This window comes from Sarcophilus harrisii, chromosome 3 (genome assembly GCF_902635505.1).
Source record: "Sarcophilus harrisii chromosome 3, mSarHar1.11, whole genome shotgun sequence".
In the NCBI taxonomy this organism is placed as follows: domain Eukaryota; kingdom Metazoa; phylum Chordata; class Mammalia; order Dasyuromorphia; family Dasyuridae; genus Sarcophilus; species Sarcophilus harrisii.
This window is the reverse complement of record NC_045428.1, coordinates 484394575-484418348: the sequence shown is the minus strand read 5'-3', so window position 1 is coordinate 484418348 and position 23774 is coordinate 484394575. Positions and strand designations below refer to the sequence as shown.

General features: G+C 32.2%; 1 protein-coding gene and 1 pseudogene across 2 annotated transcripts in view; one reads left to right on the top strand and one right to left on the bottom strand.

The window, feature by feature from the left end:
* Positions 1–23774, bottom strand: part of DDX10 (DEAD-box helicase 10) — a 250108-nt gene that overhangs the window by 87734 nt on the left and 138600 nt on the right. Inside the window, exons 14-16 of one of the 2 annotated variants that reach the window (XM_031961101.1) lie at positions 11581–11697; positions 10056–10108; positions 9862–9949 (exon numbers count right to left, since the gene is read on the bottom strand). In XM_031961101.1, the coding sequence (XP_031816961.1) occupies positions 10082–10108; positions 11581–11697 (144 nt within the window). In that variant the 3' untranslated portion in view covers positions 9862–9949; positions 10056–10081. Of the gene's footprint in view, positions 1–9787; positions 9950–10055; positions 10109–11580; positions 11698–23774 lie in introns of those variants that run through there. The other variant, XM_031961102.1, reaches the window with a different exon arrangement.
* Positions 22669–23096, top strand: LOC105750003 (annotated as a pseudogene).

The window sequence follows — 23774 nt, the reverse complement described above, 5'->3', positions numbered from 1 at the left end:
TTTGAGTTCTTAATTTTCAAGGAAGAAAATCATATATTATTTGAATTGTATTACAAGAACATGAATTTCCCCTTCCTCATTCAATGCAGACATTCAATATACCCCAGGAATTCTCTTGGTCCAGTTTTAACATTTTTTCGAGTAATAGACATCCAGGGCATATAGAAGGACACAAAGAACTTCTGTCACAATAGAGAGAATCTAAGTTCTCTAATTATCATGCAGGAAAGAAAACTTCTACTTCCCTATTTCAGTATTACCACAATTTCTTTCAATGATGTGTGGCTCACTGCAAGCCTCTTTTCCTCCTAAGAGCTAAATACCAAAGTGTTTCAGAGATACAAACTAAATTCATACAAATCTATAGGTACCACAAATACAGCAGTATTTTTCCTATGGCTATGTTATTCATCATAATTTGAGTGTATTTATATATTTATATATCTTCACACATAGACATATACACACACACACACACACACGTATGGATAGACAGATGAAGAAATACAGTTGAATAAATTAAAACAATCAATACAACAAGCCTGTTAGTTTCTTCCTCTGTCTTCCAAACACAAAATTCTGAATATTAGACTTAGTCAATGACCTACGTTATCCTGCCTTGATTATATCAGTTGTGTAATTTCAAGAAAATCATTTAACATCTGAACCTAATTCTTCCTCTTCATAAATAAATATTGTCCTTCCTATCTCAAAGGGCTGTGATATGTATTGAGATAAATAACAATAAAATTATCACTTGTATTACTAGTACTGTGTTATGAGCCAGAATTCTGAACTTGAAACAAGGTGTTAAGTCAGTGGAATTGATAAAGACAATGGTAGTTCAGTACATGTACTTAGTACTTAAGATAGTTCTACAAGATTCACAACTTTGCTAAGAGAGGATATAATTAGCTCAGACAAACTCAGCCTGAATCAGATCTGGAAGATCATGGTAGTGGTTCTCCTGCCTCCCCCACAGAAACCAAGACATTATTCAGGAGAACTTCAAGAAGCTGGCAGAGGCAGAGAATACAAAGGACTGGTAGTAGGAGCTCAAGCTCTCAGAACCAAGGAGAGAGGTAGGCCTCTAAAAAAGCTAACCGGGCCCCAGGAAAGGAGACAAGACTTTGAAAGAGATAATAAAGGATTTGGACTTTAACCCCTGCTACTCTTGTGGTGATTCCTGAACTGCAAGGAAAGCTGCTCCCAGAGACCCCAAGAAAATTCAGTAAGAGAACATTACGTTTTGGCGAGAACATTACAGTACTGGGACCAATGAAAAGGTGTTTGTTTATTTTGTTGATTTTGTTGTTGTTGTTGTTGTTTTTAAAGACATTACTGTCATTTTTATATCTAGAACCAAGTAAAAACCCTTAATTTTTTTAGTTTGGGCCTAAGATTAGAAGAAATCAGAAGTCTGCATATTGAAAAAATTAAAAATTGACAGTTATTCAGGACTTGAAAGTTTGTAAAGCATTTTAGGTAACATTACCTTACTTGAACCTTACAACATCCCAATATGATAGTTTCCACAAGTTTTATTCTACCAATTTACAGATAAGGAAACATGTTCAGAAAGGTTACATGGCTTGCCAATGATGACTCTTGAAAAGATGGTAAACACAAATTTTCTTAATCCTAGGAATGTTGCAACATTTATGATACCATAGAGACATCTTTCAATTTCCCAAAATTTGGTATAGCCTTCAAGGTTAAATAGGTTAAAAACATGGCACTTGCTTAGCAAAGGGGATACTTGGTTTTTGAGAAAACTCAATAATCAAACAATAGCATTCAATTAGACTCTACTACAGCAAACAGCAAGACAAATCAAAAACATACTCTCTAGAGTTACTAAATATTTGAGGAAATATTATATACTACAAAAATTTTAAATCCTATGTTAAGGCCTATGAGCTACAAATAAGAAGTGATACAAGAGAGCAGAAAAAGAATGAAGATCAGTGTGGGCTCTCTTGTCTACCCCATTAATCAATATTATTCATTTGCTTTCACTTTTATAGAAACCTTGACAACATCAAATAAATGGGAAAAAAAAGTTCTAGCAAGCATAATCAAGAATAGAAGTTTCTTTTTCACCAACTTCATAATTTCTCTTCTTAAAACTTAATTTTCCTTCTACACCCAACTATTTTAATGACTCATAGCCAATATGTCCTAAAAATTATGCTTATTTTACAGACACAGCTACATATATATATATATATATATATATATATATATATTCATCTTATTTTTTACTACTTCACTAATAAATTTTGTTTAGAAAAAGTAGGATTATAACAATTCAATTTCTTATGAACTCAACATGACCTTTCTTCCAAAACATAACTTTCCTGGTTTTCTACTGGCAGCAACAACTGAAAGTCATAATGCTGAGGCTAATAAAATGCTTTCCCTGCCTTGGCAGTTTCAAACCACATCTCTGAATGGCTATGCTATTCAAATGCAAATCCAAAGGACAAAGAATTAGCTCATAATTAATATTCTCTCTATTTCCACAACAGATAAAGACAGTAAGTACACTTTAACTATCAGTAACCCTTTAGACCTAAGGATGACACCACATGCTACAAGACAAGAGCTTCATTCCATTTACTACTTCATCCATTCCATTTATTACTAGTCCAAAGTTTTCAGTGATATTCTTTTTTTTTTTTTTTTTAAATAATTATAACGTTTTATTGACAGAACCCATGCCTGGGCATTTTACAACATTATCCCTTGCACTCATTTCTGTTACAACTTTTCCCCTCCCCTCCCCCATAAAGAGGAGGCAGATAGCAGACTGGATCAAAAATCAGAACTCTACAATATGTTGTTTACAAGAAACACATTTAAAGCAGGGAGACACATATAGAGTAAAGGTAAAAGGCTGGAGCAAAATCTATTATGCTTCAGGTGAAGTCAAAAAAGCAGGGGTAGCCATCCTTATCTCAGATCAAGCAAAAGCAAAAATTGATCTAATTAAAAGAGATAAGGAAGGTAACTACATCCTGCTAAAGGGTAGCATAAACAACGAAGCAATATCAATATTAAACATATATGCACCAAGTGGTATGGCACTCAACTTCCTAAAGGAGAAGTTAAGAGAGTTGCAAGAAGAAATAGACAACAAAACTGTAATAGTAGGAGATCTCAACCTTGCACTCTCAGAATTAGACAAATCAAACCACAAAACAAATAAGAAAGAAATTAAAGAAGTAAATAGAATATTAGAAAAATTAGGTATGTTAGATCTTTGGAGAAAATTGAATGGAGATAGAAAGGAATATACTTTCTTCTCAGCAGTTCATGGAACCTATTCAAAAATTGACCATATATTAGGACATAAAGACCTCAAAATTAAATGCAAGAAAGCAGAAATAGTAAATGCTTTCTTTTCAGATCATGATGCAATAAAAACTACATTCAACAAAAAGTTAGGGGTAAATAGACCAAAAAGTAATTGGAAACTAAACAATCTCATCTTAAAGAATGATTGGGTGAAGCAGCAAATTATAGATACAATTAATAATTTCACTCAAGATAATGACAACTTTTCCCCTCCCTCCCTTCACTCCCTCCCCCCGATGGCAAGTAGTCCTATCCATGTTAAATATGTTACAGTATATCCTAGATACAATATATGTGTGCAGAACTGAACAATTCTCTTGTTTTACAGGAAGAGTTGGATTCAAAAGGTAAAAATAACCCGGAAAAAAAAACAAAAATGCAAACAGTTTGACATTCATTTCCCAGTGTTCTTCTTTGGGTGTAGCTGCTTCTGTCCACGATTAATCAATTGAAACTGAGTTAGATCTTCTCTTTGTTGAAGAAATCCATTTCCATCAGAATACATACAGTATTGTTGTTGAAGTATATAATGATCTCCTGGTTCTGCTCATTAGTGATAAACTTTCAAAGCAATATTTAATATTAGAAAACAATCTCCATAAAAATATTGTTTTACCTCTACTGTTTACTGATAGTTCTTAGAAGTAAAAAAGAATTATTTGCCATGATTCTGATTTTTTTCGATAGAGAAGGGAAAAAAAAAAAATTTGGTCCCATTCAGGCCCCAAGCAAAGTTGGGGGCCAATGTTGAGGTCTCTATGTCATGGGAATACTACATAAGGGGAGTATAGTCAGGAAGCAGAGACCAAGAAGCAAACAGAGGCTGATGTGGGAGCAAAGCAGATCTCTGGGCATGTTTGGGCTATAGTCACCAAAAGAAACTTAACAATCCACAAGTTCAAGCTGCACTCTAACAAATAAGTAGCTAACTATTCCCTAATTAAAATCCCATTTTAATTGAAATCATTAGTTTCTCTAATTAAGCTTGCTAATCCATAAAAGAATTTTAGTCAACAGATCTATAATAGTTCCTACAGTTTCACAGAATTGTGGTATCAGAACTACTGAACAATAGAAACAAGCAAGAACAGAACAGGTAGTTCTTAACAAACCACATAATCCAGAAAGAAACAAGAAAACAAGAATGTGTGAGCTAGTTTCAGAATTTGGAATAGCTTTGTTCTAGTTTTGCCTTTAATCTCATGGACAAGTCATTTTAACCTCAGTACCCTAGGAATCTCTCAGACTATTATAAGATAAAGATGATTGGCACTGGTGAAAGGCCTTCCACAAACAGGACATTCAGATGTGCAGAATTCTTCAAGAGTGAAAAAGGTGAAGAGCCTGAGTTCAAATTCTGGTGCTGTCATTTACTACCTATGTGACCTTGAGAAAGGGCATTTTAAACATTACTGAGTCTAAGCTTCTCATTTGTAAAATGAGGAAGTCTCTCTTGAAGACCACTAAGGCCCCTTCCAAATGTGAACCAATGTCATAAGTATCACAAAGATCAAATCCAACGTTCATATGGAAAAAATCCTATTATACCTTTCATGAATCAAAAATCCAACAAACTTTAGTGACTCAGCTCAAAACTTTCTTTCAAAATATCTATACTAAGGTTTTCAATTTGGGGCCATGGTAGGGATGTTGTATACAGAAGTCTAAGAGGTACAGTGAGACTTAAATGGCTTCAGCAATCATTTCCCATTTCATCATCACAGATGAAATAAAGATGAACTTACCAGAAACCTGAAGCTTAGCAACTATGAAAACTTTCAAGCTGACACATATTTTAATACCATATACAGAATCTTAATAACATATACAGAATCATTTATAATATTGATATATAAATTACGATTAAGTAAAAGTCATCTTAATTATACATTTACATAAAGTTATTACATAACCATGCAACATAACAAAATCTTTACTAACTATATAACTTAAAAGATAGTATTTCATGTGTTCTTTCAAGGTAAAAAAGACTTCTTATATATTTAGTCTGTAGATAAGAAAAGGAATTTTAGACATTATGACTGAAGTAAAAATAACTACATTTCCCATAGATAAAAAATGACAGGAGAAATAAGGATTAATGTAGGCAGAAATACAAAATAAAAAGCTAAACATGTGTTTAAGCTAATTAGGAAGCTCACATGTGTATGACTTTTAAAAATCAATGAAAACATAAGTTTATAAAGTATTCCCTCAAAAAAAAAAAAGGACTTTAATTGCCATGAATAAAAAAAAGAAAATCTTGTTTAATAAAATATAAAATTCAAATATTTTTTTCTCAAATTGAATGTGAAAAAACATGTCATTCATGAAAAAGATTATATGAACCTTTTGGACAGAAAATTTAATACATAAAGATTATTTTATTCAGAAAAACAGCTGCTTAATTAGTAATTTATATGAGCATTTAAATTTGTCTCATGTGTCATTATGATAAACACACTAATTTTAATTCTGCTGTAAAATATGTAATATGGCAAAAAGAAAATTACATGATAATATTGCTTATGAAATATCACACTTATCAGGTTTATCTCAGGCAGAATTTGACCTGCTCTACCACAAAACTGTATATCAAAAAAAAAAAAAAAAAAATTTAAATTACCTGTATTACCTTTTAGTCACTTTCCTTGATGTGTTTTCAACTACAACTTTTAAAAATACTTATACTAATTGGTTTCATTTGTAATTTTATTATTTTATTTTATGCATTTAAAAACATTATAAAGTATCCATATTTTCACCAGAAAACCATGACAAAAAATATGAGAACTCCAATGGTATCTTTTAATATAGCAGTGTCAAAATATTTTATTTTCTAAATTTGTTTGAACAAACCTTTTTGTTAAAAAAGGGTTGTGTATTTGGTCTTAGAGAAGAAAGGAAGAGAAATGATTCTTTCCTTTGGGTAGATGTGAAGAGTATGATGCGGTAATTTTGTCTTTGTTTTGTTTCACTGTTTTTCTTTATTACAGTTTAAGAGATAGTAAAATGAGAAACAAGATTAAAAAACGTAAGTGATTATGAAACTGTGATTTAATTGGTTTTGGGAATGCCAAAAGGAGGAAAGGCCCTCTGGCATAGTAGATACAAAATCTGTCCAACAGTCAGGATAACCTGAGTTCACATATGGCTTCAGATATTTACTAGCTATGTGGACCCTATTTGCTTCAAGTTTCCTTATCTATAAACTGGAGAAAAGAATAGCACCTACTTCCCAGGCTCACTGTGAAGATTAGATGAGATATAGTATCTGGAACATACTAAACACTATATAAATATTAGCTATTATTTTATTATTATCAATACAGGTGAGCACATTCTATGAAACACAGCTTATGGAACACAGTCCAATCTCATTATTGAAGAGTAGTTGAATTACTAATTTTGTATTGTAAATTATTTGTTTTTGTAAAATTTAAATACAGTTTTTCTCATATCTCATTTTTATTTTTTAGATCTTATTGTTACTTCAAAGATCTTAGTTATTATGGCTATAGAAATAGTTGCCAAGAACAGTAATTTTTCTAGAGTCACAAAGACAACATGTGTCAGAGGCAAGATTTAAACAGATGATCTTGGCTTCAAATTCTGCTATCTATTTATTATACTCTGCTGACTGTCAAAAAGTATCAAGAAAATTTAAAATTTTAAAATAAAGACGGTTGTATGCATTCAACAAATTCAACTAGAAATGATGATTTGAAAGTTGGAGTATATAAAACTTAAATACCCTTAGTCTTTAAAATTTATAAAACCCAATCTGTTTAATATAGCTGCTAAGACAATCCCACCATTATGTAACTGATTGCAGGAAAAGACAGTGAATGAAATGCTAAAAGGAATTATTTTCAGGGCAACATAGCAGGAACATTGTGGGCATTGGCTATAACTATGACTTGAAAAATAAAGAAAAACTGTCTCTTTTTATATTTTACAAAACAAATAATTCATAAAATGAAAATATTCAACCCTCTTCAATACAAAAATTGGATTACGTTTCAAAAACTTGTAAACCACTTATTCAGAATTTAGATTACAAGCTTCCCATAGAAAATGCAGTGGTTAGGTTCCTTATTAACCTTAGGGGAAAAAATGACAACGATGTTAAAATACTCTACCATTTGTAATAAATAAATATTCAAGACAATGTTGAAATGCTAATCTCTGAGGAGAAAAATAAAACAAAATTTATAACAATGACTATTTTAAAAAATTTATTTTCAAGGTCATCATTTGAGGAAAACTAGATTTAATTAGAGATATTTCCTGAAGACTGTGATATATGTGGTATGTTTCCAGAGATATAGAAGTTGATAATATTGGTTGTCATATCTAATGTCATGTCAAAACTTAATTCTTTTCAATTCATTCCTATTCACATCACTAAACAGCACAGAAATGAATAGAGTTTTCTTTAAAATGGTAAGCAGGATCTATCTAAAACCATCACTAAGCATTATCTATATTGGATCTAAGTTAGAAGCACTTCCAATAAGATCAAGGGTAAAACATAATGCCCACTATTCAACAAAAGAAGAAAAAAAAGAAATTAGAATTAGAATAGGAAATGAGGAAACAAAACTATCACTCTCTGCAAATGATATGATGTGAAACTTAAAGAATCTTAGAGAATCAACTAAAAAACTACTTAGAATAATTAACAACTTTAGCAAAGTTGCAGAATATAAAATAAAAACACATAATCATCAGTATTTTTATATCTCACCAACAAAGCTCAATAACAACAGAAAATCCATTTAAAATAACTGGAGGCAATATGAAATATTGGGGCATATGCCTGCCAAGCCAAACCAAGACAAAACCACAATTAACAAATACTTTCCACACAAATGTAGTTGAATCTAGACATATGGTAAAATAATTGCTCATGGGCAGGCAGAGCTAATAGAATTAAAATGACAATTGTACCTAAATTACTTTACTCAGTGCCAGACCAATAAAATTACCAAAAACTGTTTTATACAGCTAGAAAAAATAATAACAAAATGCATCTGGGAGAACAAATAAATCAAGAATTTCAAGGGAACTAATACCAAAAAAATGCAAAAGAATTTGGCCTAATTATATTTGATCTAAAACTATATTATAAAGCAGCAGCCATCAAAAATAGTGGTGGATCAGTGGAACTGGTTAAGTAAACAACCCACAAAGACTCCAGCTTCTGGGATAAAAATTCATTATTTCATAAAAACCAGGAAAACTGGAAAATAGTGTGGCAGAAACTAGATGCAGACCAACATATGCTATACCAAGATAAGATCAAAATGGGTATATGATTTAGACATAAAAGATAACATCATAAGCAAATTAGGAGAGCAAGGAATACTCTTTATCTGACAGAGCTATAGAGAATGCAAGAATTTATGATCAGACAAGAGATTGAGAACATTATCAAAGGCAAAATGGGCAATTTTGATTACGTTAAGTTAAAACTGATTTGTACAAACAAAATCAATGCAACTAACATTAGAAGGGAAGAAAAAAGACAAAAGCTTGGAATTTTTACAGTAAATATTTCTCATAAAAGTCTCATTTATCAAATAGATAGTGAACCAAGTCAAACTCAGAAGAATACAAGTAATTACACAATCAATAAATGGTCAAAGGACATGAACAGACAGTTTTCAGATAAAAAAAAATTTAAAGCTATCATATGCAGAAATGTTATAAATAGCTATGAATTAGAGAAATGCAAATTAAAATAAATCTTAAGTATTGCCTCATAACTATCAGACTTGCCAATATGACAGAAAAAAGAAAATGATAAATGCTCAGGGGGAAAAATAATCGGTTTCCTCTAAGCAACCCATGTCAAAAATACCTGAAACAAAATCTATGACTTGGTGAATTTTCATAAGTTGATCTCAAAACTTAAGTATATTCAGAGGATCAAAAGATGATGGATTTAAAGCTGAGGGAAACTTTAGAAGACATTTATTCAATACCATCATTTTAATAATGAAGAAATTGAGGTCATCAGTAGGGAATTGACTTACTCAAAATCAATTATTCTTAATATTTATTTTTTTTAAAAAGGGCTTTACAGTAGGAATATACAAAGTGAATATATTGATGCAAATATAAAGAACAAAAACCTAAAACTAAATGGTGTGACATTATAATGATCAAACAGTGCTGAAGAACGGAAAAGAATTTGTATCTCTCTTCCTTCTGTGCAGATAAAATACTGCATATCCTGTCAGCTTTGTGTTAGTTTTGCCAAACTGTTTTTATTTTTCTTCCTTTTTATTCTTTGCTCCAAGGAATGGCTCAGAGTGCTTGTGGGAAGGTGAAGGGAAGCAACATATATAGGAATAAAGATGAGACAAAAACAGTTTATAAATCAATTTTAAAAAATAATAAAATAAAATGCAGTGTTTACCCTATGTTTTGCTTTAATTTTCTTTCTGTATTCTTCTTTGTCAAATTTGTCCTCTTCTTTCAGCCTCTCCTTTGCTTTTTCCAAGTTGATGCCAGCACACTCATCTTCTTCCTCAATTTTGTTCACATTGGCTTTCTGTATAGGTGGCCACTGCTGAACTAACTGTTAATTCAAAAAGAAGATTTCAGTAAACTTTATCATTCAGTATGACAATCATTCATTCAAACTAAAACAGACATATAAACAAACAGAATTTTTGCCATAATACCTTTGTTTCTTAAGCTTTCTGTACATCTATCTGCTTGGCCCTAGAGGGCAGAACTAGGTAAAAGTTGAAAAGAAGCAGGTTTAGAACATCATGTACAGAAGAAAAAAAAACTTATTAACAATCACAGCTAACCAGAATTCGGAGACCAGTGCAGTATGGTAACCGGTTCCTTCTTGCTAAAGAGCTTAAAACAAAGATTGAGTGACTATTCATTGGTGATGTCTTAAAGGACGCTCTTATAAAGATGCAGAATGGTAGCCATTATTCTTTTTCAATTGTGACATTCTGATTCTGATCATGCAATACTGAAGCAAGAAGTATATGAAACTAAACATTTCATTAAAAAGAGCACAAAGCTAAATCTTATAAATGCTGCAAAATAAATATTTTTAGTGAATAAAGAAGACCTTTATTCTGACACCATAAGGCAAAAGATTTAACTGAAGCCAGTATTTTAATTTATATAATATAGTAAAATTTGAATGGATTATCTTGTAAATAGCATTTGATTTTCATCTGACTTGTGTTTTTTGCTAAGAGAATTTGGAAAGCTGATACAAATTTAAACTATGGTTCGTTCATGTAACAAAAATCTCAAAAGAAAAAATTTTTTTTGGCTGATGCAATTGGGGTCAAGTGACTTGCCCAGGGTCACACAGCTAGGACGTGTTAAGTGTCTGAGGGCAGATTTGAACTTAGATCCTCCTGACTTCAGGACTAGTGCTCTATCCACTGTGCCACCCAGCTGCCCCCCCCATGCTATTTATTGAAAAATATGCATATCTGAGGCAGATTAAAGCTACATGCTTTAATCTAACATTAAAGGACTGTATGAACATTATTTACTCCTCTGATAATGACATATGTAGAATCTGGACACTTTATTAATACAATCAAAGCTATATTTTGCTATTCTGATATTAGCTAGTAGCAGAGTTGAAAGCTTGAATGAAACATTAGACTTAAGAATAAGAAAACTGGGATTCTACTCTTGGTTCTGCCATAAACTTACCAGATGATATTTGGCCTGTGACATCACTTTTCTGATCTTCCATTCATATGAAAAATGAGGCATGACTATAAAATCATTATAATGCCTTTACATTAGACTTCTATAATTCTGTGATATACTGTGTACTTTCCTTAGTTTTCAGATTACTTTGTACAAAGACAAAGACCAGAAAATGAAGATAGCTATATGTAAAAAACATAGCTATATGTTCATCATCTCTGTATTTCTTTTGGGATAAGGTTAAGACATATAAAAAGAAAGTTTGTTTTATAGAGACAGAATATAGAAGACAATTTTGTTATTCTTATTAGACTTGTAATCATTTTAAAGGTAGTTTTACTTTCCTGTATTACAACATGTAGTTGTTCAGAAAACACTTTATTAAAGTAATCCCATAAGTGGTCTAGAAATTACATGTTTTATATATAAATAATAAGTATTCAAGTAAATTAGGTACACAGATTCTTCCTGTTCTGAATACTGCTATCTGGAAGAGTACTGGCAGAATCTTACCTCTCCTTCTTCTGTAAAAGTGACTTTTGTATTTACTTTAAATTTCCTTTTCATCACTTTTTTTGCTTCTGTCACTTTGGTTGCTTTTTTCTTGATGCTAGAATTGGGTGGTTTCTTCTGTGTAAAAAGAGAAAGACAAAAGACATAACTGACCAAAGGGTTACTTTATGAAAATAACTGAACATCTGGCTATGTTCCTTGCTAAATGGGTAAGTCATTAGGAAATGAAGCATCTAAAGACAGTTTAAGACAATATAAGTTATCCCAAAATGGAAAGGGCTGGCTTGGGAAGCAGTGAGTTTTCTTCAATTGGATATGCTCCTGTGGAAGTCAAATAATTATCAATGATAGACAAGATGGCCTTTAAGTTCCCTTTCAAACAAAAGGTCTTGGGAAATACCGAGTAAGCCCAAATAAAAACATTTCTACATATATGTGATGCTCTGAACAACAGGAGCAATAAACTAGCACAGAGTTGTAAAGTAAAACACTATTTTGAATTAACTCAATTTCTCAGATGTGAATGTTATTTCAAAGAGGGCAAAGATAGGAGAAGAATAAACACTTAAGTAATAAAATATAATACAAAATACAATTGCAACCCAACATCTCTATACTTCAGAATGTGTAAATTTAAGCAACCACAAATACTTAGATCACAGTTTAGTCCAATCCAGTTCAGGAAAAATATTTAGGGTCAATGAAAATCAACATACTTTGAAAGTTATATCAGTAAGGCAAAGTCATGCTGCTTTGTGGCTAAGCAAAATGATCAAAAAATCATTAGAAGATACTGCAAAGAAAAACAAAAGATTGTAAGTGATAAATGTAACTGTTATCCATCAATATGTTATCTCAATACTTAGGACAACCCTGAACTTTGAATGACAATGAAAGGAAATAGAGAAAGATGATTAATTCCCAACTTAGCAGTTATTTATGGTTATTTTATTATGTTCATGTAGAACTTAATAACACTAACAAACACCAATATTTCTAAAGTTCTAGAACAGACTAACCAAGACACTTGTACATAAATGAGAAAGTACTGCATGGAGGCTGTAACATACTTAATATGTAAGAATGGGCTAGTCTCTAGATTAAAAACATTCTTTTCTGAAAGGACAGAACTTTGCAGATAGCAGTCTTCTTGTTCTTCTTAAGTGACTGTCTGGGTCCTGGAGATTATCATATAAGTTGGAAAAGTTAATAACCATTTACATATTTAATGAGTGATGTTTTAATACTGAACAAACATATACAATAAATCTGATTAAAAGGTAAACAATCAAGTATCCCCAAAATATATATGCATTAGGTTTCTCCAATAAAGGTAAATAAAGATATATAAAGAAGTTATTCAATTTTATAAGAAAAAGAGTCAGTCCTCAACTGATAAATAGACTAAAAATAAGAATCAGCAGTTCTTCAGGAAAGAATGTCAGGCTATCTGTAGCAATATGAAAAAATACTCCAAATCACTACTAATTAGAGAATCAGAAATTAAAACAAAACATTCCACCTCATATTCATCAAAATGGCAAAAACAATGAAAAAGGAAAATGATAAAAATTGGAAGGGCGGTGTAAAAATAGGCAAAAATGATGTATTATTAATAGAGTTATGAATGGGTATAAACATGCTAGAAAGTAATCTGTAACCATACACACAAAAAGTTTCCAAGCAATGTGTACTGTCTGACCTACTTATATCACTGCTGTGTAACTATCTAAAAGAGATCAAAGTAAAAAGAAAATGTCCTTCAAGTATAAAAATATATCTTCGTACTATAAAATTTTTAAATTTAATCTCTTTATGGTAACAAAAAACTGGAAACTAAGAGAATGTCCATCAACTGAGGAATGGCTGAATAAATAGCAATTCATGAATATGATGGAGGGTGATTATACTATATAATATGGAAAAACATGATTTCAAAAGGACACAAAAAGATTTAAATTGACTGATGCAGATTGAAGGAGCAGAATCGAATTAACAATTTGTACTATAACATCAATATTATTAAAATGAACAGTTTGAAGAACATTATTATAAACAATAAAGCCAGTAAAACTAGAAGAAAAATGTATAAAACAAAAACTCATGAAAGCTATAACTACATTCAATACAATGACCATTCATTTATTTCAAGGAGCAGATTAAATCTGAAAAGTGACAGATTTAGGATTCAGAATGAAAAAGAAAAATTGTACATAATTAATGAATTTATTTTATTTGACTAATCACATTTGTTATAAGAAATTTACTTTACTTTCCCTTTTCCCCCCAAATGGAGAAGACAGAAGGACTAGAAAATAGACTTGTATTAATTTGAAAAATAGAAGAAGGGGATGGACTGCTTATACATGTAAAATATTACATGTACTATCAAATGAGATTATTGTATTATTCATTTTATTTATTTCACTTTGCTACAAGAGACCTCTCACATAATCTATGAATGTCTCTAATGTAAAAATATATCAACAATAAACATTAAATCAACTGGGAAACAAGTGAGGAAAAAAACTTAAGGAAAAAATAGGTCCTTTGAACTATTATTAGCTGCTGTCTACGTCATTGAATTATCTTGTATTTATGCATCTTTGTCAATATGAATTCTTGGAAGACAAGGCTCATTTTTTTATTTTGCTTTTTTTTCAAAATAACTTAATGACTCCAGTGCCTACGCAATATATTGTACACAGGTGGGCACTTAAAAACAGCTCCCTGAATGAGGTATTTACTGTATGATAATGAACATGCACATAAAATAACAAAAAAGGAACATAAATCAACAATTTTGCCCAATGCAAGTTAGATTTTTTAAATGCTGATGCAGGAGGTGTTCTAAAATCCTTAGTGCAATTTGAAGTTTTAATATCTTAAAATTAATTTTAAGAGGTGAGGAATTGTTAATGTAAATATTTTAACAGCCACATTTTGAATTTATACTTGTATTATAGTTTAAGTTCTAGAAAATGGCACCATCACAAATGATTGTATTTTCTAGCTGTCTCTAAATCGACTTACACTTACTTTATTTCACTGTGACCAAAAATCGTATTAAGATGAAAAAGCATTTAATTTTATTTCTGCACTTCTGAGGACACAAATCAATTTATAATCAAGAAACTAGTGACATATTTTACAATATACTCTATATAAGTAAGCCATGCTTCTAAAAGCAGAACTAAGAAACCAAAACATTCATTAACATTATCTTTAAGCCAACAGACCTTTAGGAAAAATTTATAAGTAGGGGAATTAATATTTGGTTCCCATTCAATTTCTACTTCTTCTTCTTCTGGTTCCCATTCAATTTCTACTTCTTCTTCTTTCTTTCTTTTTTTTTTTTTTAAATAATTTAGGCTTTCACTGACCCATTTTTTCTTTCTTTTTTTTTCCTTTTTTTTTTTTTGGCAAGACTCAGTTTTCTACATGGAGGGACTGAGGCACAAAAATCCAAGGAATCGAATTTAGAAGGGACCTCAAAACCAATCTATCCAACCACTTCAGAAAAACTCTTTTTTTTTTTTTCCCCCTCTTGTGGTCAGATGAAATCTGTCTTCTTACATAACTTCTTATAGCATCCTCCTCCTTCCCACTTCCCTCGCCCCAGTAATTCCTAGTTCTACAACCTTGGGACAAGCAGAAAAAAGGCTATCACGCTTTCTCATTAAAACTCTTCAAATATTTGAAGACCAATTCTGATATCTCTAGAGCCTCTCTTTATTGGAGTAAAAATGCCCATGTCTTTCAACCAAAATTCATAAAACATAGTTTCATATCCCTTTATTATCCTTGTTACCCTCTCTCAATGATTTCCAGCAGACTGAATGACAATGAATATAAAGTACATAGAAGAAAGCAAATCACCTTACATGCATTATCTCATTTGAGCTTCACAATGACCCTTAGAGGAGGGTACTGTGTAGGTATTAATATTCCATTTTAACAGAAGAAAGACTCTTAAGTTACACAGAAGACACCAACTTGCAATATCAAAGGGAATTTTCTTTCCTAAGAGTTCTTCAAAATCAATTAAATCACAGGACCAAAATAATGGAGGCAGAAAAACACACACACACACACACACACACACACACACACACACACACACACACACGGAGTCAGGACCTTAGTTTGAAGTTTAGTTCATAAATTTATTATTATTAAATTTATTTATTCTCATTTTCAAAATGAGGATAGTTAATTGCTGTGGTTTGTGAGAAATATTTCATTTGTATCCTTACTCTATTCCAGTCAGTATTAATCAATTTGATATGATTCCATAGAGGTAAGTGATATAATTTCTATATATTAAGCCCTAGAATTGTATTGAGCAGCATATCATAAATTCACTTCCTTAATCATAGGAATTTAAGTAAAGGTCTTTCATCCTTGTTTTTCTTTATCATGGAAACCAAATTTAGTGTGGCAGAAGTGACTCAATTATATGGAAAATCTTCCAATTTATCTTTGCACCTCTGGATCACTCTCTCTTGTCCATCAAGAGCAGGTTATTATCTTGTAGACACCTTAATTAGTGGGTGAAGATTCCATGCTTCACCCAATCTGTGATCCCTTCTGCTATGTCATTTTTGGCCCTCAAGAGCAAGGTCTATCAATCAATAAGATTCTGTATTTCACCATGCCTGTTTTGCATTTCTAGGTCTCATATCCTTTAAATACAAGACCCTGGAAGAATCAGGCATCTAAGATTGTGAGGATAATCTGAGATCTACTTCATCAATTTCAATACCCATAGCATCTAATCTCAAATGACTCTTATGGAGATCAAAGGAGATAAACTGCATATAATAATTATCATTATCACTATGATTATTATTAAGATACATTCTGGAAAAGTCAATCCATTATTTCAGTCAATTGAGAATTTAAATAAGATGTATAAACAATGTCCCTAATTAGGTTCTTCTTGGTCCTTAGGTCCTTCTTAATGTTTCACCTTTAATCCTCTAATTACTTCATCCATAATTTAAACCTATAAAAAGTGTTTAATAATACCAACTAAAAGATATAAAATGAATTTAAAACATTGCAAACAATGAGCAAGCCACTCTTTTTTAACTGAGTAGATGAGGTTAAACTCTGAAATTTTTGGCAATCTACTCTTATCAAAATACTTATAAAGGGCCACAAAATATCATCAGCTTAAAGAAAAAAGGCTTTAGTGTAGTGTAGTGGCATGCAAAATTTTTTCAATAATGGACCATGTGATCAAAGAGATGTGAATCTCATGAATATTTTACAAATGATTTCTAATTACTCTGAGCCAGTATTAGCATGACACCTAGTGGCAACCATTTATACAAAAGTAGCAATGTGAAGGAAGAGAGTTAAGAATGTGTAGCTCTGACCTCAGATATATAGGTATTCCTTCCAGCAGTGCAGCTTGCAACACATCCATGTTTTATCCTCTGGTATGATTCTTATTCATATTTTCCCCCCAGTGGAGGGTGTGCCAGAAGGTAGATTTCTTGAAAATAAAAAGCAGTCTACTTCCTCTTCCAGTAGAACATGTTTCTAATCTTATCCTTTCATCATGTTTCTCCTGAGCAATTCTTGTTAATCAGAGGCTACAGACTATGCAACTATTTATCCGTTCCATGACCCACACCTTCACTTCTTCAGAGATTATTTTATTTTGTGACTCTCAGATACAATATCACTGAAAGAATATTGATATTAAAAGTTGCCTTTTGTTTGGGGATAAATTTGGGATAATCAAAAGCACTGTTAAATTCCCCAAAAACAATTCTTCATTTCTCTATTCAATTTTGGATACAGTTCATTATCCATCTTCAAGGTGTATCCAAAATATATGTACTAATCAACTGGCTCTAAGAAATGTCTATCAAATTTCATGGTATTCAGAGCATGGAAACAGACATTCTTCATCTACCTAGTATTTTCTATATGGAAAGAGACAATGAATTCTTTTGAACAATTTTGGATTTCATTTAGAAGGTTCTATATTGTCGAGGCTTAATACATCAGAATACCATCTGCAATATGGAGCATTTGGAGTCTATCACTATAAAGGGTATCACAAAAGTTTTAGTTAAGTTTTAAGCTACTGATGCTTAAATAAGCTTTCATAAAACATCTATGTTGACCACATTTGCCTATCTCATGGAAAATGTCCTGAAGGATTCAAATGAGAGGAACAAAAGGTGTCCCAAGAGTCTTATGTAGTTTTAAGCTTCAATTAGCTTACTTTAACAGCTTCAAACAACACTAAGACTCATAGAACACCCTTTATATATGAAATTCCCCCTTACATTTAGACCCAGTGCAAGATATCTTCCATGGCTGGGGCAAAAACAGCCAATATACTTCTGTCACCCTTTTTTATTGCTCACTTGATATTAATGTGTCACAGAATAAAACTATCTCTATTACTATATTTCTCTTGAAACTCCTCATGCTACATGGGAGACAATTCCTGAAATAAAGATGGCACTTTCCATTAGTAAATCAAATTTTTTTTTTATTGTAAACAATATATAGGAGGTATCTTGTTTTCCTTACAAATTTTAGGTAATTGTATCACTATGAAGATCTGGTCCTGTTATTAAAAAAAAAAAGCCACAGAAAACATATCTATATCTTTGATACAAATCTGGGGAGGAAAGGAGAGAACAGAGAACATATTAAGATGGCTAGATAGTGTACACAGACTGTTTGGGAGACAGTGAACAGCTATAAACTGTTTGAATATAGAATAAAGGAAAAGAAATAGAGCACAACTTGAAAGGTAAATTAGAATCAGATTATAGTGGACTTTAAATACAGACTAAGGATTTCTGTCTTTATTTGGTAAACAATGGTGCAAAGTTTCTGAGTAATAAAAAAAATCACACATGTACTAGGAAAAGGATGTGAGACTTCCAAATGTCTACTGAATCCTTTATCTCTCTACCTGAATATTCTACTAAAACTTCAATTCAAAAAACTCAAGTGGCACTTCAAACAAAATGACTCATCTCCCTACTTCTAGTTCTATTATTCTCTATTCCTTACCCTATTACTATTTCTAGACTTGAGATCAGGAAGAGCTAGGTGAAAATTCTATCTTGATCTCTATTCAGTGATGGGTTATCAGAACCTTAGGATTCAGTTTTCTTCCTATAAAACAGAGTTAATATTACTCCTCAAAGTTGTTATCAGGTTCAAAAGAAAAAAGCAAATCTTAAAGCATAAAGCTTCTAGGAGAAAGTACAAACTTCTATACTTGACATTCCTCTTATCTCTTCAGATTGATTATATATTACTTTCATTCAATCTACAATCCAGGCACACTGGCCTTCTTTCTTTTCCCTCTTCAACTCTTGTCCTCTCACCTTTGTTGGATCTCCCATTTCTACAATGTTCTACACCTCCCCTTCATACTTTAGAACCCCTAGCACCTTCAAAGTTCAGCTCCGGGTATCCTACTCCTAGAGGAGGCCTTTCCTGATTTCTCATTCAAACCCACTTTATGTATATTTGTACATATTTTTCTTTCCTACAACAGAATGTAAGTTCCTTGAGGGCAGGGACCATTTAATTTTTGTCTTTGTGACCAGCATGTTAGAGTGAATTTGTAGAAATGTCCTTTCTTCACTATTATATTATAAACTCCCTAAGTGGAGGGAACTCCTTATTTCATTTTTCTGTATGCCAACTGAACCCCTTGAATATGGCAGGCGATCAATGAATTAAAGCTGTCATCATTACTATGCCAATGCTCTCATTTTATCTTTAATAACTATAAAGATTCATCCATAAGACAGAATTTTCTCAGAGTTGCTACCTATGATAAAAAGGGAGATTCATAGATCATTATTTCAGTTAATCAAAACTTTGAGAAAATTTTTCCTTGGCTAATAAAACTGACCAGTATCTTACCTTATATATCAATAATTCTCTAAAAGAAGATACCACATATACAAATTCACAAATATATTTCCTTCATTCTTTAACAAACTTATAGAAGTCATCATGTTTTGCCCTAGGAATACAATTTTAACCTGCCACTTTTAATTAATCTTTCCATATTAGGAAACAGGCAACTGAAAGCAAATTGGAAAAATGGATTCTGATACACACTTTTTTAGCTTTTTTTTTTCACTACAGAAAATAAGCAACGGCAATATCAGTTTCATTTTAGTTTACAAATCAAAACAAAATTTTTCCCCTCCTCTCTGCACTTTATAGAATTCTTTTAGAATTTGAGAGATATGTACAAAACTAGAAGCAGCAATAAGAGATGATTTCTCTAATAATAAATATCAAAACATATTGAAAGTTTCACAATTTGTTATAGTTTTTAATTTGTCACTCTCCAGGAGCCCAGCCTTCATTAATTCTCTATCATGAGCTGCACTTAACATTTTAGAGTAACAAATGAAAACACTGCAGATGAATACTTCTGGATCAAGAAGGCAGATCTTATTGATCATTTAGAGAAGTTTTAAAGATGCAATTCAATTCAACTAATATTTGTTAAGTGCCCACTATGTGCAAGATATTAAAAAAAAAATGAGTAGAATTAGAACAATTTCATATTTTTCTAATTCATTTTCTAGCTAGACAGAAAAAGTCCTTTTCTTTGTAAAGGTTTTAATAATACTATCACTTCATTTTTCACAGACTTGCATAACTTCAGAGCTGGAAGGGAAGATTTTAATCCATTTCATCCCTGAAAAAGAAGCCCCACCTGAATATACTTAATCAATGACCATCCTGCTTTTATAACACCTCCACAATCTCCTAATTCCACGTTAGTTCCACTTTAGTTAAAGTTCTAACTGTTGGAATTTTCTTGACATCAGGTCTAAACATATGACAGTTTACAATATTGACCCATTTACTGCATCTAGTTATTGCTCTCAGGGGGCTAAAGAATAAGTGAAATCCCCTTTCTAAAATACTGAAATAATTTGAAGACAGGTATATTCCATCTTTTCAATGTAAAAATTCAGACTTCCTTCACCTGCTCTATTTGGCACCAACTAGATGCCTTTTATCATACTAGAATTCCTCTTTCTTGTTGTTGTTTCTCCAACTTATCAATGCCTTCCAAAAATGTGGTATCCCAGATCTGAAAAATAGCATTCCAAAAGAATTTTAACAATAAAATAAGACATTAAAACTCTTCTCAATAATTTAAAAGCAATACATTATTCCCCTCTTAATGTAGACCAAGTTAAAATTCATTTTGGGGCCATATGCTGTACTAAAACCCAGGGATCTTTTTCAGATAAAACTACAATCTAATCACATCTATCTCATCTTGCACTTCTGCAGTCAATTTCTTGGAAACACAGAAAAAGACAAGCTTTTTTGGTCTCTCCCTGTTTCACTGATTTTTGCTACCTTGTGTATCTGCCTATTGCGTGACAAAAAATGACACTATTCCTAATACATGGTTTCCTATCACCTTTGTTGTCCAGCTGAATTCAACAAAAGAATGAATGAAAGAAAAATCACTATAGTAAATGTTAGGGATATAAATAAAAAAGTTCCTTTCCCTCAAGGAGGGTACAATAATTGGGGGAGACAATACATAAATAGTGGCGAGGACAAAATATTTTGACTTGGAAAGTTATAAGGAGGGCAAGTTAAAAAAAAAAGCATATAGTATAAAAACAATATTGATTTCATTATAGTTCCAGAATTGGAAGCGGAATGGGAAATAGATGCTGAGGAAAAAGGCAATGAGGAGGACATGCTGGCAAGGCAGCTGTTGTAATAATCAGAGAGTAAAGTCCAATCTGAATGGGCCGTGTAAAGCATTTACCACATAGGATAGCAGAGTTCCCATTAGATATATCTATAAATGAAAGAACTAAGGATCAGGACACTGTCTGTGTTCTAGAGGTGAATGGGGTATCCAACTATGAAATCATCTTGATGATATGGAAAGATTATGGGCTTGAGGTCAGAAAACATGCTATTCAAACCCTGATTCTGTCAATAACTCTGTGGCTGTCATTCCTCTAAACTTCTATTATTGGTAGGCTCATAATGTTAAAAGGAAATTCTTTTATTTGCATTTTTGCCTTGATTAATAAAGCAAAACTCAGATAAATAAAAATTTAAAAGAATTTATTCAAAGTATCAAAGTAATAGTACATTGATATACTGATCACCTGAGATCAGCCAAGGAATAGAACCAGCTTTTTCTTTTTTTCCCCCTTGAGGCAATTGGGTTAAGTGACTTGCCCAGGATCACACAGCTAAGAAGTATTAAGTGTCTGAGGCCAGATTTGAAGTCAGGTTCTCCTGACTTCAGGGCTGATGCTCTATCCACTGCGCCACTTATCTGCCCCGGAACCAGTTTTTATTAATAACTTCCATAATGAGGCAAAGAAAATTCAGATGAGCAAAAGATGACTGTATCTCACTTCCTCCCCAATTGCAATAATAGATACAGACAAGTAGAAGGTGACTGGCTACATGATGAATGGCAAAAAACACAAAAGTTGCAGGTCAGGGAATAATAGGTCACTCAGTATAACTTTTTTTTGTTTGTTTGTTTTCTTTTTTATGGTTATACACGTACATTGATTCTTTTAATACACATTTCTTTATGAATCATGTTGGGAGAAAAAAATCAAAACAAAAGGGAAAAACCATGTGAAAGAAAAAAAAAAGGGAGAAAAAGTGAAAATAGCATATGTTGATTTACATTCATTATCCATAATTCCCTCTCTGGATGTGGATGGCATTTTCTATCCAAAGTTTATTGGGACTGCCTTGGATCACTGAACAACAGAGAAGAACCAAGTCTTTCATAGTTGATCATCACCAGCATAACTTTGGATAACAAGATCAGCAATTTAGAGCTAGAATAGACTCCAAAGGTCCATCTAGTCTAAATGACTTAACAGATAAGAAAACTGAGGCCCAGCTGGGTACTTTTTCAGCATCAGTGTGGTGCAGCTAAGCGTCCTATGGAACTGCTACGATTGGCTAGCTAAGGAGGCTGAAAATGTGAAAAGATAGGTAGGTCCTTCCCTTCCCTCCTCTCCATACTCCACTATTCCCAGCCCAGCCTCCTTATCACAGTTCAAAATGAACTATATTCTTGGTGCCACCAGCCTCATGGACTGATCATGGACATATTGATAAGAAATATCTGTGACTCCTTTGAGGTGGTAGAATCCTTATAGGCTATTTGCAAAGCATGAATCAATTTGCTAATTATTATTACACCAAAATGTGGAACACATTCTTGTGTGCCAAAAGTATGGCAATATATCTCAAGAGATTTTTGTTGTCCTAGGAGAAAATGTGGTCCCTTCTAATAGAAATAGGCCTGGAGAAGCAAAGTAACACTCCTCTCAAGCAAGTTATCTATTGAGGAAATCCTGGGAGAAGAAAGAAGAAAGAAGAAAGAAGAAAAAAAGCAGACTAAGCAGGAAGCAGAGAAGCTAAAAGTCCAAGCTCTCAAGGAAAGGGGCCTCTCTATTTCCTGAGCAAATACTCTGGATAGGTATTAGATGTTCTACTGTGAACCTTGCTCTCCTCAGAGCAAAATTAGTCACTGGAATTTACTTGACACAATAGTTACTTTTTCATTAGACTGAAGCCTACAGAGTTTTGGGAAATGGTTTTATTTCAGATTCTCAGTTTCACAATTATGCCATCAAAAAACCATGCGGCCTTATTTTTTTCTTAACAAAATCATTATATCAAAAGACGTGGACTTCTTTCATACATGGCTGTGGAGCCAAGAGATTATTTTCAGTAGGCTTTATGGGAAAATTTATTCACCTGTAAATAAAATATGAATCTTTTTAAAAACGGGGGGGGGGGGTACCCAAGTCCAGAAGACTCATTTTCATTAGATCAAATCCAGCCTAAGACATATACAGAGCGGTATGATTCTAGGAAAGTCACTTAATCCCTGTTTATCTCAATTCCTCAAATGTAAAATAATTTGGGGAAGAAAATGGCAAACCAATTTGCCAAATAAACTCTAAATGGAATCGGGAACAGTCAGATATGACTTGAAAATAAAATAGCAGTCACTTGGTATAAACTAATAAAAAAATTTTTTTTCCCCAAATCTCAAAATAAGTAATGAGAAACAATAATACTGCATTATTTCGGGATGCCAGTGAAGTCTTCAGGAACTGCCAATCAGAAGTTAATAACTATAATCTACCATGGCAACA